Raw genomic sequence first — 15,420 nt, forward strand, 5'->3', positions numbered from 1 at the left:
ATTTGTATATTTACCTGCTTCTATATAATAGTAAACTTTGGCGTGTCTGCCTTCGTCTTTATCCTCCGCTGTAACTTTGCCAATGAAGTAATCCTTCGGTCGATTCTCGGACACATGGAAATTATACCCCTCGTAAAATTGCGGTACGTTATCGTTCGTATCGACTAATTGAACTGTTAACAGACGCAATGTCTCGTATGCCGTAGGACTGCCATGATCGGCCGCCACGAGAACGAGCTAAAAGAAAATGTACATAGAACTCGAGTTATTTCATTAGATAATGATTTAATGTGTTACTCACTTCAAATTTGCTCTTGATCTCGCGGTCAAGGATGATCTTCGATCGAAGTTCGCCAGTCTCTTGGTCTATAGAAAATTCTTCAGTTTCCTGAACGTTTCTATTGCCGACTTTCAAGTGATAGCTAACACGGCCGTTTTCGCCAGGATCTCGATCAATCGCTTTTACAGTTAATATTAGATAATTTGGCACACCTGCATTCTGAAAATTGACTGTCTATTAATATCATTGATATTTCATATATTTTACAATTAGTTTGACTTGACAAAAATCTTTATAAGCTCTCTTTTATTATTTCGACAAACAGGAAATATTATTTTTCTTCGTATGTACGTACTTCCGGCACTTCCACGGTCGCATTTGTCAATTCCGGCATGACAAACTGCGGTTTATGCTGATTCACAGGCGTGACTCTTATGTCGACGTAACATCTGTCCGAATGTGGACCACTTCCGGCGCCATCGCGTGCCTCAACCTCAATCCTGTAAGAACCTGCTCTGCCGAGGAGGGCGGCCGCAGGGTACAGGATGCCCGTTTCGCGATTTAGCGAAAATGATTCGTTCTCGTTCCCGTTGATGATTGTGTACCAGACCTCGCCGTTTGTCCCTTCGTCTTGATCTACCGCTCGTACCTTAAAGAATATTATAAATAGGTCAATGTTACCATAATAAATTTTGTTAATTTAAAATACTAAAATTTTGACAAGGAATGTTGTAAATTAAACATCGAAAATATAACTTCTATCGAAATTTTTTCTCTGAAAAAATTGACTTCAAGTTTTATATAATTTTTTTGAACATTTTTTATATTCAGCAAACTTAATTAATTGAAAAAATTCTATTTTTCTATTTATGACATTAGTTATTATTTTGAAATTATTCAATTTTAGATAATACCTGCAAGATAGGTGCCGGTGGATTAACGGATAAATTCTCTGCGACGGAAGCTCTGTAGCTGTGTTGCGAGAATATCGGTCTGTTATCATTTTCGTCAATTAACTTGACAACCACTGGCACGGTGGTGCTTCGTCGAGAATTTATATGGGCGCCGTCGCTGGCCATCACCGTTATGGTGATTTCTGGTGTCACTTCTCTGTCGAGAACTGTAGCACCACCCACGGTGATTTCTCCGGTTTCATGCCCTAAAAATTGCGCGAGATCGTGTGAATATTGAAAAATTTTAAAAAATATTCAATTTATTTAGTTCTATTTGTTTTACAACCTGTACGATGCGTTTGCTAGCTTACCGATATTAAAGTCAGCTGCATGTTCGCCAATCAAACTATAGCTGACATCGCCGAAAGGTCCTTCATCACCGTCTGTAGCTTTCACGACAGTAACGCGAGTGCCAGGTGGAGAGTTCTCCTTCACCGACGCGTTATACAGCTCCTTTTCAAACTTCGGATCCTGATCGTTTACGTTGATCACGGTAACGGTAACTTTTGCAGTCGCAGAAAGTTGAGGCACTCCGGAGTCGTAACCAACCACTGTGAATTCCAATTGCTTTGTTTCTTCGTAATCAATTACCTGACTGGTTCTTACAATTCCTGTGAACAAAGGTACCACATTCGAAACACTCTTCCTGATATAAAAAAAATGATTTGGTGTCTTGCATGAAATTATTAGGGATTATCCGATTTATTATCAATTATTTCTATTACTTTGATTGTTCATTGCTTGTTGCAAGGAATAAGTATTAATATGGATTAATAAATTAAAAGATTTATATTTAAACATTTTCTATTTACACATAAATTATTTCAAGATTTCCTTGAAACGTCACGTATAGTAAAGTGCTGCTTTAGTAAGCAAATTGATTTTCGACAGTGACTTTCGGTACATGCTTGCATGAAACTGACATGGGATTCGAGCAACTTACCGGTAATATTATCAATATTGAAGTAAGGACTCGGCGGATCGATGGCGTATCCCGCTATGTTACTATCAGCGTCCGTTGCCGTGAAAGCACCCACGACAGCGCCTGTGGGTTGCTCCTCTTGCATCTCTATCAGATACCGCGGGTTTTCTCGAGTCCACGGTTTCAGAAATTCCGGCGCCATGTGGTTCACGTCGATGATAGTAACTACCAGTTTGCCTGTTGAAATTTATATGATGCCACAAATGACAAAGAATATTTTGTATCATTTTTTTTTTTAAATGTATTATCTACCTCGTCCCTGTTGCAATGTGGGTGCCGTGGTATCGCTTACGACGATGGTAACGCTTACCGTCGCCGCGATATCACGATCCAAGGCCCGAACGACGGAAACTTGTCCGGTAGTGCGATCGACTGCAAAGAAGTCCTACAAAAAAAAAACGAATAAATGTGATAAAAAATAAAAAAATAACTCAGTAAACAAGATGACATCAAATGACATTTAAATAATGTCTTATTGACGTTAGAGACATCATTAGACGTCATCTTGTTTGCTGCAAAGCTAGATACGAAAATAAAATACTAAAAATAATAATACAGTATATCAGGTATAAATTATATGCTTTATAAAATACACATTTGATCAAACATATTAATTATAGATTTACGTACAAAATTTGAAAGTATAGATTTGTTACAAAAAAATATATAAATAGTATACGTTTACTGCACATATAAAAGTAATTTCTCTGTATGTAACGAAATGCGAACTTATGTGAACCAAAAGATTTTCGAAACGGGAGTTGAAAACTTTTCTCGTACCTTAAAAGACTTGCTGTCGTTGACACGTTGGCCATTTCTGTCAATAGCGGTGATTGGCTCGGAAATGGCAAAGTTCAAAGCATCAAGATTCGTGCTATCCGGATCGGTGGCTTTCAATGTTGTGAAAACGGTGCCGATTGGCGTGTCCTCCGTAACTTCGGCTCGCTGCGTTTCGGGCGTAAAATACGGGGCCTTGTCATTGCTGTTCTCCACCTCGATCATTAGCGTTGTCGTTCCAGTCAAACTCGGCGTTCCTAAAATAAAACACGACAGTCGTAGAAATGAATGAGGATTCGAGTCAATTGCAACAATTTTAACGGCACCTTAAACTTCTTTCTGCAAAGTAAAAAATTTGGTTCAGCCTTTATACAGAGCGAGTATCCTAGGCGCAACAACAAGTCATCATGACATCAAAATGGTTTCAAAATAATTGTTAAAAATCACTTTTTTATCAATTATGTTTCATTTTTTATGTCATTTTGACGTTATTGTGACTTGTTACTCTAATTGGACATTAATGCGAATGTTGCGAATATTTCATTACTTAATATTTTTTAAATAATTTGTGATAATAATGTTACCTTTGTCGAATGCTATGACTTCTACGTGATACGTGTTCTTCTCGTCGTAGTCCAATTTTCGGGACACCGTGACGACGCCGGTGGTTTCGTTTATGGCGAAGTCGTCGAAAGCTCCTTTCTGTATTCTATACACCAACTCCGAATTGACTCCGCTATCGGCATCCGTCGCGGTCACTTCCTCTACCACAGTTCCTAGAAAGTTAAATGCAATTAATACAAATTAGTATTAGTATTACTAATACTAATTACTTTTTTATAACTTAAATAATTTGATGAATAATAATCAGATGCCTCTCAGAGTGAGAACGCAAGTTCTTCTTTCGGTATCGTTCAAAGCAGATATGTCCCATATCCGGCGACCCTGATTACATCCGCGAGATTGCTCGTAATTGCGCGATCATCATCTAAGCGTGATTCAGATACATACCAATCGGCGATATCTCCGCGATGCTGGCCGTGTATATGTCGTGCGGGAACATGGGCGCATTGTTGTTAACGTCGCGTACGGTGATGTTGACGAGCGCGGAGTCGACGAATATACCATCGCTCGCCTGTATCGTCAGGGCGATCCAGTCGTGAGTGGCGTTGGTCATGTCGACCGGGCTCTTAACGGTGATCTCGCCGGTGTCCGGATCGACAGCGAACAAGCCGAGCTCATTACCGCCCACCAGAGCATACGTGATCTTGGACGTCTTGTCCTTGTCGCGCGCCTGCACTTTTAGCTCGGGCTCGAATTTCTCGGCTCCCTCGTCCACCACCGCGCGATACTTGTCTTGTAAGAAGCGCGGAGGACTATCGTTTGCGTCTACTAGACTGATGCGCAACGAAACGCTCGTTGTCTGTCCTTCCCCGTTGTCATCCGTTGCCTAAAAAAAAATAAGATGTTTATAAAATTTTTGCTCATCTTTTGCACCATTAAAAATACTAGATGTTGAAAAATAAAAATGTGTGCCTGAGAATGAAACTTTCCGTAATACAAATTTAACCGGATCACAAAATCGGATTATTAATTATTTTCGTTTTTTAGTTTAATAATATTATCAATTAATGATGATATTATCAGGCTTTGGTTAGTATCGTGATGATGAAGGTACCTTGTAAGTGAGGAAATACTCCGTCTGTTGCTCGTAATCCAGGCAGGGCGACGTGCCGGGTGTCGGGCAGGGCGCGACGGTGATGGTGCCGGTTTTCTTGTCGATCGCAAAGTGCTCCGCACCCTGGCCAAGTAATTGGTAGACTATGCCGGCGGTGCCGAAGCTGCAGGCACAGAGAATCGCAACGTAAATGAAGGGTGAACGCGCTTTGATGTCTCGTAGCACAAAGCGCGTGCTTAACGAGCCCTTACCGTCCGCTGTCGCGATCCTTCGCCGTAATCGTTATAATTGGGCTCCCCGGGGCCGCCGTCTCGGACACCGTAGCCGTATACGTGGGGCTCCCGAAGGAAGGAGCGTTGTCGTTTGCATCCGTGATGGAGATCGTTACCGTCGCCGTGGACGAGAGCTTCGGATTTGTATGAACCTCCTCGGCGATGACCTGGTAACGATAATCGCCACGTTTATTTTTCGCGCAATTCTCGCGTGCCGTTATCGGCTCGTGCAATTCAGGATGTATATGTACATTTCTCAAAACATTAAGACAATTATGAAAAAAATTATAGGTTGTTTTGTATTGCATTTAAAAGTAGTAGAAAAAATTTGGCGGCCATTTTCTATCTCTATAAAAAATTATTTCAATAAAGAGTACACGTGTGCTCTAATGAAAATATAATTAACAATAAAATAATGAAAAAATCTTATAATTTAAGTACTTTAAATAATCCAGATGATTTATGTAGTTTTACTGCAATGTGGAGTAAAATAAACAAAATTTATTTATTTATTTACAAAATAATTAAACAGACAATCACAATAAAACTTTGTATAAATCATCTTCAATACTTAAAGTACTGTACAAAAAAATTGAGATATTTTTCTTAATATTTTGAAAAATAATTTAATTTTTTGTAACAAATAGAGTAAGCAAATAAAAAAAATGTTATTAAATAAAACTATAAATTTACACAATTTTCATATATATATATATATATATAGTTTATTTGAAGTGTTAATATTAAACACATTTCCAAATTTTATTTATTATATTGTGCAGAAATTATATGTACGATACATTCTTAAATTGCCTTGGAGAGAAAAACAGAGGACGCTTTTATATCTTGATGAACTTTTTACTAAATTGTAAATGAGAATAATTATTAATGTAATTAATAGACGTATACATTTTATTTTGTTAGAATCACATGACGTTTTACATCTCATATTAATTCTTATTTATTTTAAATCACTTCTGGATAAAGAAAAACTTTTTCGAAGAGGCGAGATAATTATTAACGGACAAATGAATTTTATCTTGTCAGAATCACGTTACGTTTTACATCTCATATTAATTCTTATTTATTAAAATACTTCTGGACAGAGAAAAATTTTTCTAAAGAGGCGAATCGGTTTAATTTATTCAACGGCGTCCGTAAAAACTAATTGAGAGAGGTAAATTCTTCCAGCTGACTTACCAGGATAATGAATTTCCGCTGATTAGGGTTCTCGTAATCGAGTGAGCCGTTCGTAACGCGGATGTTCACGGATGTGCTGCCGGTCGCCAGGACAGGCTCCACGGTGAACGCGCCCGTTATATCCTCCAGTCGCAAGGAGAACACGGAGTTTAAGCCCTTAAAAAGGAAAAAAAATCGTCCATGGTCTTAGTCTCATCCGCGATACGTGCGCGGGATCGATTTCTCTCGCGGCCGAAAGAGCGAGACGACGAGACTAGTGTTGCGCGCGGAACAACGCGTAAACATTGCACGTTTAACAAGTACGATCAATACGACTGCGACAAAATACTAATTAATAATTATATTTGATCGGAGCTTTACAGTGCGTCATGAATTATTTATCCTCCGCCGTTCCATTTTGCACTACCATTAATGCGCGAACATTTAATAACCGAATCGCCGCGCGCCGCCACTGCCTTTTCGATCGCTCGCTATTGTTGCCCCGGAGCATACAGCCGCGGGAGCTTAACAAAAAAAAAACCGAATACATTAATGTAAAATTAATAAATGCTAAATATACATTAACAGGCGTTTATCGCGTGTGCCGAATTAATCCTTGATTTTTCGGCGATGGCGGTGGACGTTTATCGGATTATTGACTGCGCGCGCGGACGCGGATGCTGCGGGTGCCAGTATTACCATCATTCTCGTCTCCGCGTTCGAGTGATCGAGCGCGCGGCGTCAGCTAGGTAATATCTACGGTAATGAATCGGTCCTGTTTGCACTCACCACGTCCGGATCTTTCACCGTCATGTCCAAATGCGGCAACGGCGTGCCGTCCGGCACGTTCTCCGGGATCTCGATGTTGTACTCGCGCCGATTGAACGTGGGCGGCTCGTCGTTGACGTCCTTAATCGTCACGGTCGCCTCGGCCGTCGACACGGTCAATTTGTCGTTGCCAGGTATGCCGTCGATTAGCTCGCGGGCCTTCACGATTAGCGTGAGCACGCCCGTCGAGTTCTCCAGCGCCTCTCTGTCCAGCGGCTTCGCCGTCCTCAGCTCGCCCGTGTCGTCGTCCAGCAGGAAATAATCGAACGGGTCTGCGAGGAAGACGGACACATTCGACATTCGTGATGTGAAAGCCTTTTAGTGTCGCGCGAGAAGAAGCTCGTATCCGCGCAATTAACTTTGTAATCTCATCGAGTCCGATTTTACCAGAATTCATGAATCTTCAACTCCAAATTTTGCGTTTTACATGTTAAAGCTTTCTACATTGGAATCAATGTGTCACGTACTGAAAGACAGTGAATAGCCTGATTTCAGTGCTCTATTTATAACTAGTGATATATATACATACGTACATATGGGTTTCAATGATACACTGATTTCGATCAGTGAGAGTATTCCTCTTTTAATTATCGACAGACAAGAATAATTACTGATGATTACAGTTATAACTATAGCGCTGCAAATTAATAGGTTTGTACTGATTCAAATTTAGAGAGCAATGAGAACTACATGGAACGGTTTTCCTAAAATATCTACAAACTCAGATCTCTGTGGCAATTTTATTAGTCCGTCAAATAATTGTGTGGAACGCTCAAGCATAATAAACAATGCTGTAAAATGTTTAGGCATTCTAACAATCAGTTTGCTGCGTTCTACATAATTATTTTGGTAGACTACTAATAAAATTATTCTCATTTCTGTATTTAGCTAAACGTTTAGATATTTCAGCAAAATCTGCTCTCTCTAAAAGAATCGGTGTATTTATTGAAAGACAGCAAATAGTCTGATTTCGACATATTTACAATTATATTAATCAGCATATGATATTACTTCCGGTTAAAGAGAGTATCTTCTTAGTCGGAATCATTAAGACAGTGAATAATCATTGCATTGAGAGATAACAAAATAATTTCTAAGTAGTACTAAATAGTACTAAGTAGTACTAAATAAAGTAGTACTAAACGCTAAAAAAAATATTATTACTGCAACAATTTCCCTCTGTTCGAAAATAAGTTTGGTTATTGCCAGTAAAAGTAATGCAGTTGGCAGAAGTTAAAATTACTGGTACTGCGTTTCGTTTCTTCCCTCAGTAAAACCATAGACGATCGAAGTGATCCCAAATGGTCCAGAACGTCAGAAAAATTAATTTCAATTTTAAAATTGCGGACATTTCAACGTTACTGCAAATTTGTAACATTGCAGAAATCTTTCGCAGCTTCCATGCAATTTTACAACAATGTTTTAATGTAAAGTTCGTGCAATACGTTTCTGCAATTTTTCAGTACTATATGGATTGGTATCATTCTAACCTTCACTTTTTAAAACAAACGTATTGATGATTAATATTATATTTGTTATAAAAAGTGAAAGCTAGAATAACTTATAACTCAGCACTAAAAGATTAAAGAAACATTGCATAAACCTTCCATTGAAACATTGTAGCATTGTATGGAAGTTGCGAAAGATTTCTGCAATTCTACTACAAGCTTACGATAACATTAAAATGTCCACAATTTTAAACTTGAAAATTATTATGACGTTTTGGACTATTTGGAATCATCTACTGGTTTTACTGGTGGAAGAAATGAAACGCAACACCAGTAATTTTTATTTCTGTCAACTGCATTACTTTTACTGACAAGAACTAAACTCATTTTCAAACAGACTATATAACTGAAAAGCACGTAAATTGATGATTCAAGCCTAGTATCTATGATGCTAGAAATAGAGGCTGAGCACTGAATGCGATGTTATTGGTTATATTTGATCGATTATAATTAAAAAACTATTGCAGCCTTGACATTTTGGTGTTAGGATTCTCTACTTCATTTTCCAAATACGCTATTAAAATATTGTATGATGAATAAAGCACCTTGATAGATATTATCATTCGATAATTTGTTAAAATGTTATCACATATATATATTATAAAGTATGTACGTGTATGTATGTATTATATTTTTCATTGTATAATCGCAAGAAAATTTCTGTGATAGATAAAACGTGGAAAAGTAATATAACAGATATTCCATAAAGTAAAATATAGAAAGTTGATGACAAAGTAAGCCTATATATAATATAAATATATTTCTTTTTCAGATGACGTTTGTGAGGCAATGTCGACTGCTGCTACTACTACTGGTGAGTGAAATAATGAAATTTTGTACAATAATCAATTATCATGTAACTTGTCTACATAATTTATATGCATTTTTCATCATTTTCAAGAATTTTATTTTACTAATAAGTAAATGTCTTACTAAAACGACATTAACAAACATTCAAATCTCAACAGACTCGATTTTTTCGTTACCTATATTTGTGTTACTATTAAATTTTTCTGTAGTTATATCTGACGAATGTTGTATTTTCTTATCTAACAAGTTCATATAACTTATTTATTGTTTTTATTATAACTTCATAATACATAGTTGAGGCGCTATTTGTCCTCAAATTTCTAGTTGCGGATATGACTTTTTTCTCTGATAATGAGTGTGATGATTTAATTGATCACAATTATAAGCATAGCACTGCAAATCAGAAAGATTTCAACGGTTTAACTTTAGAGAGTTCTTTCCGTAAAGATAGCATTATACTGATTGTAAGTACAAACCAAATTGTACGTCTAACGTTACTATTATCTTTGTTTAAATGAGAAATGAGGAAGAACACTCACTGGTGACCAATTCGTAAATCATCTTCCGCGGCATGCCTCTATCGCCGTCTCGGGCCTTCACGGTCATTACGAGGGTCCCGATGGGATCGTCCTCGCGCACTACGCCTGTTAGAGAGTCCAAGAATTCCGGCGGGCTGTTCTGAATGTCCGCCACCTTGATCTCGACGCCAGTAGTTCCATTGTTCAGGCCGTCCTGCAGATAAAATTCGCACGTTCGAGTCGTCGGCTTTTGTCTGGTTGAAAGGTTCGGACACATACGACTCTCTCGCAATCGTGAATCTCCTCATTCTTAATTTTATTCCTCTTCCCATTTCTCTCGCGTTGCTTCACATTTCTTGAAAACGTAGATTCATCGATCACAGAAATTAATATAGGATAACGGGATTACGGAGGAAAATTATCTCCTAAAATTTATCCCCGTCTAATCGTGCTTCAGTAACATCGAGAACGGAGGAGAAATTCGAGAATTAGATATTTTAAATTTATTGCAACTTGCTCTGATTTTATTTATTTTCCACCGCAACATATTCTGATAAATTTCAAGACGTATTTTTCGAGATTACGTTCGGTTTGTGAATGCGGGATTTGGGCTCATCCGTTCCAAGAACGAAACGCATTCAAACGCGTAAAATCGTCGGTTTGTAGATACATTTGTATTGACGGTTGAGATTTGCGAGCGCGTTCTATTATTTAAAAAAAAAAAAAAATTTCTTTGAAATAAAAAAAGCATAAAATTTTAAAACGAGCTCTCGTTGCGTCGATTCATTTCACGATGAGTCCACGAGATTTCAGTTGTAATTTACGCGTCCGTTCGTTTCGCCGCTTGTAATTATGCGCGCTATCGCGAACGAGACCATCTTCTTGCATAGTAAAGGGAACGGCACTTCGGTCGCTTCCGGAGAGAACGCGTAATTAAAATCAATCTCCACCGCTCTCACACAGAAAGCGCTCGTTCGCTCTCCTCGTTCGCGAGCACACCAAGTGTCGCAAGTAACCGCAATTATCTCTTTATCTCGCATACGTGAGGATGATGTCCCATGTTGGTGCGCGCGCGACGTTGATTAATTAATCCTCGTCGCCCCTGGGGAATCCCCGATTATCGAGAGAAAAATCCGTCAATTCCGCGTGTTTGACTGTAAGAACATTTTGACGATTTTTTTCGGATCGACCAGTTTTAAATTCCGAACTGCGAATTCATGACGAACTGAACGGCTAGGATAATCTTCTCTTCTCGAGATCGGAATATAATACTTAGAGTACAAAAATTCGATTTCGGTTTCGATTACAGCCAGTTTCTAAAAATTGAATTTCTGAAACTGAATGATAAAAATTGAAGCTTCGGTTTGATTTCGGTTTCGGTCGAAATTGAAAAGAAATTTCGATGACGTAGCCGAAATAACAGAAGTAACTCGGAACAATACTGGGAGTGCAATAAAAGCTATGGTACAAAGCATTTATTAAAATTTATTTAATGTGAAGTGTTTATTTTCTACTTTTCAAAGGCTTATTTGAAAATATTTTTATTTTATTTATTTGTTTTCTTATAATACTTTATATCAGTTACTGATGCAGCCAATTTGAAACGCTTTTTCTTAACGGAGTATTATACAAATAAATCATTTATATTTACATCCAAATGCTCGTTTATTGGCCTATATTTTACTACATTGTTCTTACAAATACGAGCCGGTTGATTTATTGCTTTTATTTTGTGTTTTGAAATTTTGTTATTATTGAGAGATGATATGATCGTAAAACCGATAGTGCGTAACAGACTACTAATTGTGATAATAAAATTGTAATATTAGAATGATAATTAAATATGATATTGTTTCATTAATTACATATATTTGTTTATTGTGCCAATAATTAAATATATATTGATAAAATTTACGAAGAAAGAAGTGTCCGATATTATATATATATGCGCGCGTCTGTACACGACCTCTTTAGCATTTCCACGAAGGTTTCGGTTTTCGTTTCCGATTTCGGGCAAAATTAAAAAAAAATTTTTTCGATCGGGCTCTAATAATACTTTTCATATTTTGGATTATAAAGCGTATATAGTCTTAGCGTATATAGTCTTGCGCAAAAAATATTTAATTCAAAGAGATAAGAAGAGACTCATTCGTTCAGTCGCTACAACCGCCAACGTCCCCCCCTCTTTTTTTTTCTTTTATCATTTCCCCAGGCGCGTCTGATGCAAGGATTGCGGCGCAACGTCGACGAGAGACGAGGATCAGATCGTGTTTAACGCTAAATGCGCGATGAGAAAACGCTCCATTACATTGCTCGTACGCGCCCGTACGGCGAGCAAATATTTACTGTTTTTCTTCAATTTCGCGCTATATTCCTCAGATATTGCGGCGAAAGGAAAATACCGCGGTATCGATGTACGGGCGGGGAAAATCGCATCGATCACACGAGCACGTACATACCATACATACGTGCGCGGTGCAAGACCTAAATGAGCTCAATGTTTGCCGCTTTACGGTGGGTACGGTTTCGCGCACGAAAACGCATAGTAAATCACGCGGTGGCCCTTTTTTCGCTGGTACGGGGTGCCGGCGGGCTCAGACCTTTCCCACGTGTGTTTACAGTGTATTTTAACGTATCGGAGAACGACGTCGACGTTGAATCAAAGGGTAACCGAGGTTTCCGATTTCCGGGCACCGGGCCCGCCGCTGCCGCGTCTGCCTTTTATCTGTAAACCCTTTGAAGTCACGTAAACTCGATAGTGTTCTTCACGCTCGTCGGAGCTCGCGGAGTTCATTTTAAATAATACGAAGCCTTTCTCTCTTCTCGGAGGAAAGCGCTTCGATCCAATCGGCGCCTGATGCTGTATACGTGAAAAAGGAATTAAAAGAAAATCATATTTGATATGTAACAGATATATTTGTTAAAGGAACGGTAGAATAACATGCGCTCACAAGAGGAGACAAAGGGAGAGAGAGAGAGAGAGATTGAGAGAGAGAAAGGGTTGTTGTTTAAACGTCGTCATAGGCGTAATTATCGAGAAACGTTCGACTGTTAATTAACGTTGCCGCGAGAATCGCTCGTTTCGCCACTGAACGGTCGGCTGGTGTTTAAACCAACCTGGTCGACACAGACATGCATGCAGGTCCGCCTGACGCACGTCATTCCCGCGTTCTCGTTAGTTCGCAAATTTCGCCCGTATTCCGAATTCGCCCGCAATCTCGGTTGTTATGGTTGCGCATCCCGTTACGGACGGGTTTAGTCGGCGCGTTTGCGAGAAACGGGCCGGTGCTTGGTTCTCCTTCGCGGTGCGCATAATTAGAATCAATCCTCGAATTGAGGGAGAACTGAGGAAAGGAGAAAGACGGGGGAAAGGGAAGAGTTACACCCATAGAGAACATTTCTGGATTTAATGCTATCATAAGATATGATTGTTATAGGAACAATCATAATTATTATTGAGAGCAGAATGTTTGATGAAGAAACGAAAACATTTTTATATATCTAGAATAAAGCGATCTTTGCTGTACCACTAAATTTGCTCGGACAGATTTAAATTAGACGACGGAAATTTCGCGAATCTCTTGATTTGACAATACATTGCTCCGAGGAATATTTCAAGAATTTTTGTTTTACAAAATATCACGAAGGGCTACAATGAGCTACTCGCTTCGCAAGTACCAAAAATACTTCGTCCCGCAGCCAAAAGGTCCATGAGGACTGTACACACGTAAGCAAAGGCTGCTGAGTTTCCGCGGATTCGTTAGTCGCGTAATGCACGAGAAAGCGCTCGTTCGCGATCTCCTACCAATTAATCATCGTGAAATATGACAGCAATAAATTTTTATTCTAAATGTAGAATATATAAGTTGAAATTTACGTGTGTTACTCTGGTCTCAAAATAATAAGTCAGTCTTATTTAATTCGATGAATGGAAATTACAGATCACATCTTAAAATTACTTTGTTTCTATATTACATAAGGTTGCAATATGATTAAGCGCGTCAAAACTATTCTTACAATTAGTCTTGCTATTAGAAATCTTTCCCGAGAGGATAGGTACTCACGCTTGCTCGTAGCAGCAGCTGATAGAAAGGTCTCTCCCGGTAGTCGAGGGCTTGCCGCAGCACCAGGGCGCCCACATACGTGTTCTGGCTCCTCTCGACGTTGACGATGCCGAACTTCTCGCAAGCATCCAGGAACTGCAACAAAAGTTGGCCGTCACATCGTTCGCGTGAAATTATCGCGATAAGTACGGTCGATCGCCTGGCATATTCGCGATTTCGAGCGACGCGACGCACGGAGCCGGAATTTACCTCCGGCAAGTATCTACTCACGGGATTTGAGCGAGCGTCCAACGTTAATTAATCGATTTGTCATCATATTGAGCATCCATCTAAAAGTTATGGCGTCTTGTCGCTACGTTGGAGCTCCTGTGAAACGCCCGCATGAACGTTTCGTCGAAGCCGCGTAGAGAGTTGCAAAATTATAAAATCGCATTGGTTTTAAAGCGCGCAGGAAATTTGAAAATTGTTGAACATAATTTTCACGTGTCACTCTTTCAGCCAAATGAAAAATATTAATATGGGGAAAATCCGGAAATTAAAAAAATTACAAAATAAAAATTCATGTCATTTCATGTGCAATACATGAAGAGGAAAAAGAAAAGAGAAAGAGAGAGAGAAAGAGATAAAAGGAGATGATACGGTGAATTCCAAATAAATCACGTTAAACGAAAATCGACGAAAATCGCGTCGAAAATAATAAACGCGAATGAGCGCGCGGGCCTCCAATTTATAATAAATTTCTGGCAAATCTCTCGTATTTGCTCCGAGCGGTTCAGTTATCGCATCAGCGCTATCGGTGCCGCGAATCGTTAATGGAAAATTTCGCCGTTGATTCCGGTTTCGCGGATGATTCGCGCGCCGCCGCGGTATCCTGAGCGCTGCAAACATTAGTTACGCTTAATGACTGGACGCAATCGCGTTGTCCGGCCAGCGGCGTCGCGTTTCGCGCGTATAAACGAAAACGGGGGAGGCATTAAAGTTTGCCGCCGTAAAGCCGGCGGGCCATTAGTTAAAAGGTTTTACGGTTTTATTGGTCGCGCCTAACGGCTCCGACCGGGAATTTATCGAGCGGATATGACGTAGGGTGCGGTGCGTTATACGTACTAATATCCCGCGGCGCGTCTTTCCCGGGAGGGAGGGTGTGGAAGAGCCGGAAAGAGAGAAAGGGGGGTGAGAAGCCAGGAGAGGCTGCAGGCAGATAATTTTAACGGGTCGCGAGATGATATACGAATTGGATCTCTCGGGAAAAAAGGAAAAATCGCGAGAGCTCGCGCAAAAAGCGATACGCGTTGCGCCGTTTTTCCCGTCGACCGAATTTTCGGGGCGTGTTCCCCCTACGTGTGCCCCCTTTTACGAAACGAACGGCGCGTATCGCGTAACCGATTGCACGTTATATCGATTGGATTCTTAAGCAGAAAGCGGTTTTCAACAGCAATTTTCCACGGTAACATGTTACAACTTTCCGTAAATACGATCCTCGCACGTGACTTGAATTTTATAGACTTGTGCGAGGTGTACGATGGAACAAAAACTTATTACAAGACGTTCTACCGGTCGCCCTATCCGAATTG

General features: G+C 39.5%; 2 protein-coding genes across 5 annotated transcripts in view; one reads left to right on the forward strand and one right to left on the reverse strand.

Annotated features, from left to right (window-relative positions):
- Positions 1-15,420, forward strand: part of LOC105197502 (ribonuclease P protein subunit rpr2) — a 33,395-nt gene that overhangs the window by 4,913 nt on the left and 13,062 nt on the right. Inside the window, exon 4 of the mRNA XM_039445785.1 lies at positions 9,230-9,271. Coding sequence (XP_039301719.1) covers positions 9,230-9,271 — 42 coding nt within the window. The remainder of the gene's footprint in view (positions 1-9,229; positions 9,272-15,420) is intronic.
- The window catches only part of LOC105197501 (cadherin-87A), a 216,313-nt gene that overhangs the window by 3,848 nt on the left and 197,045 nt on the right, over positions 1-15,420 (reverse strand). For all 4 annotated transcript variants that reach the window (XM_011163907.3, XM_039445780.1, XM_039445781.1 and 1 more), the window contains exons 7-22: positions 13,850-13,984; positions 9,807-9,999; positions 6,911-7,221; positions 6,143-6,298; positions 4,922-5,109; positions 4,671-4,833; positions 4,004-4,442; positions 3,577-3,768; positions 2,996-3,249; positions 2,468-2,600; positions 2,177-2,392; positions 1,545-1,844; positions 1,195-1,439; positions 636-929; positions 302-499; positions 15-237 (exon numbers count right to left, since the gene is read on the reverse strand). In XM_011163907.3, the coding sequence (XP_011162209.1) occupies positions 15-237; positions 302-499; positions 636-929; positions 1,195-1,439; positions 1,545-1,844; positions 2,177-2,392; positions 2,468-2,600; positions 2,996-3,249; positions 3,577-3,768; positions 4,004-4,442; positions 4,671-4,833; positions 4,922-5,109; positions 6,143-6,298; positions 6,911-7,221; positions 9,807-9,999; positions 13,850-13,984 (3,640 nt within the window). The remainder of the gene's footprint in view (positions 1-14; positions 238-301; positions 500-635; positions 930-1,194; positions 1,440-1,544; positions 1,845-2,176; positions 2,393-2,467; positions 2,601-2,995; positions 3,250-3,576; positions 3,769-4,003; positions 4,443-4,670; positions 4,834-4,921; positions 5,110-6,142; positions 6,299-6,910; positions 7,222-9,806; positions 10,000-13,849; positions 13,985-15,420) is intronic.

This window comes from Solenopsis invicta, chromosome 2 (genome assembly GCF_016802725.1).
Source record: "Solenopsis invicta isolate M01_SB chromosome 2, UNIL_Sinv_3.0, whole genome shotgun sequence".
Taxonomy (NCBI): Eukaryota; Metazoa; Arthropoda; class Insecta; order Hymenoptera; family Formicidae; genus Solenopsis; species Solenopsis invicta.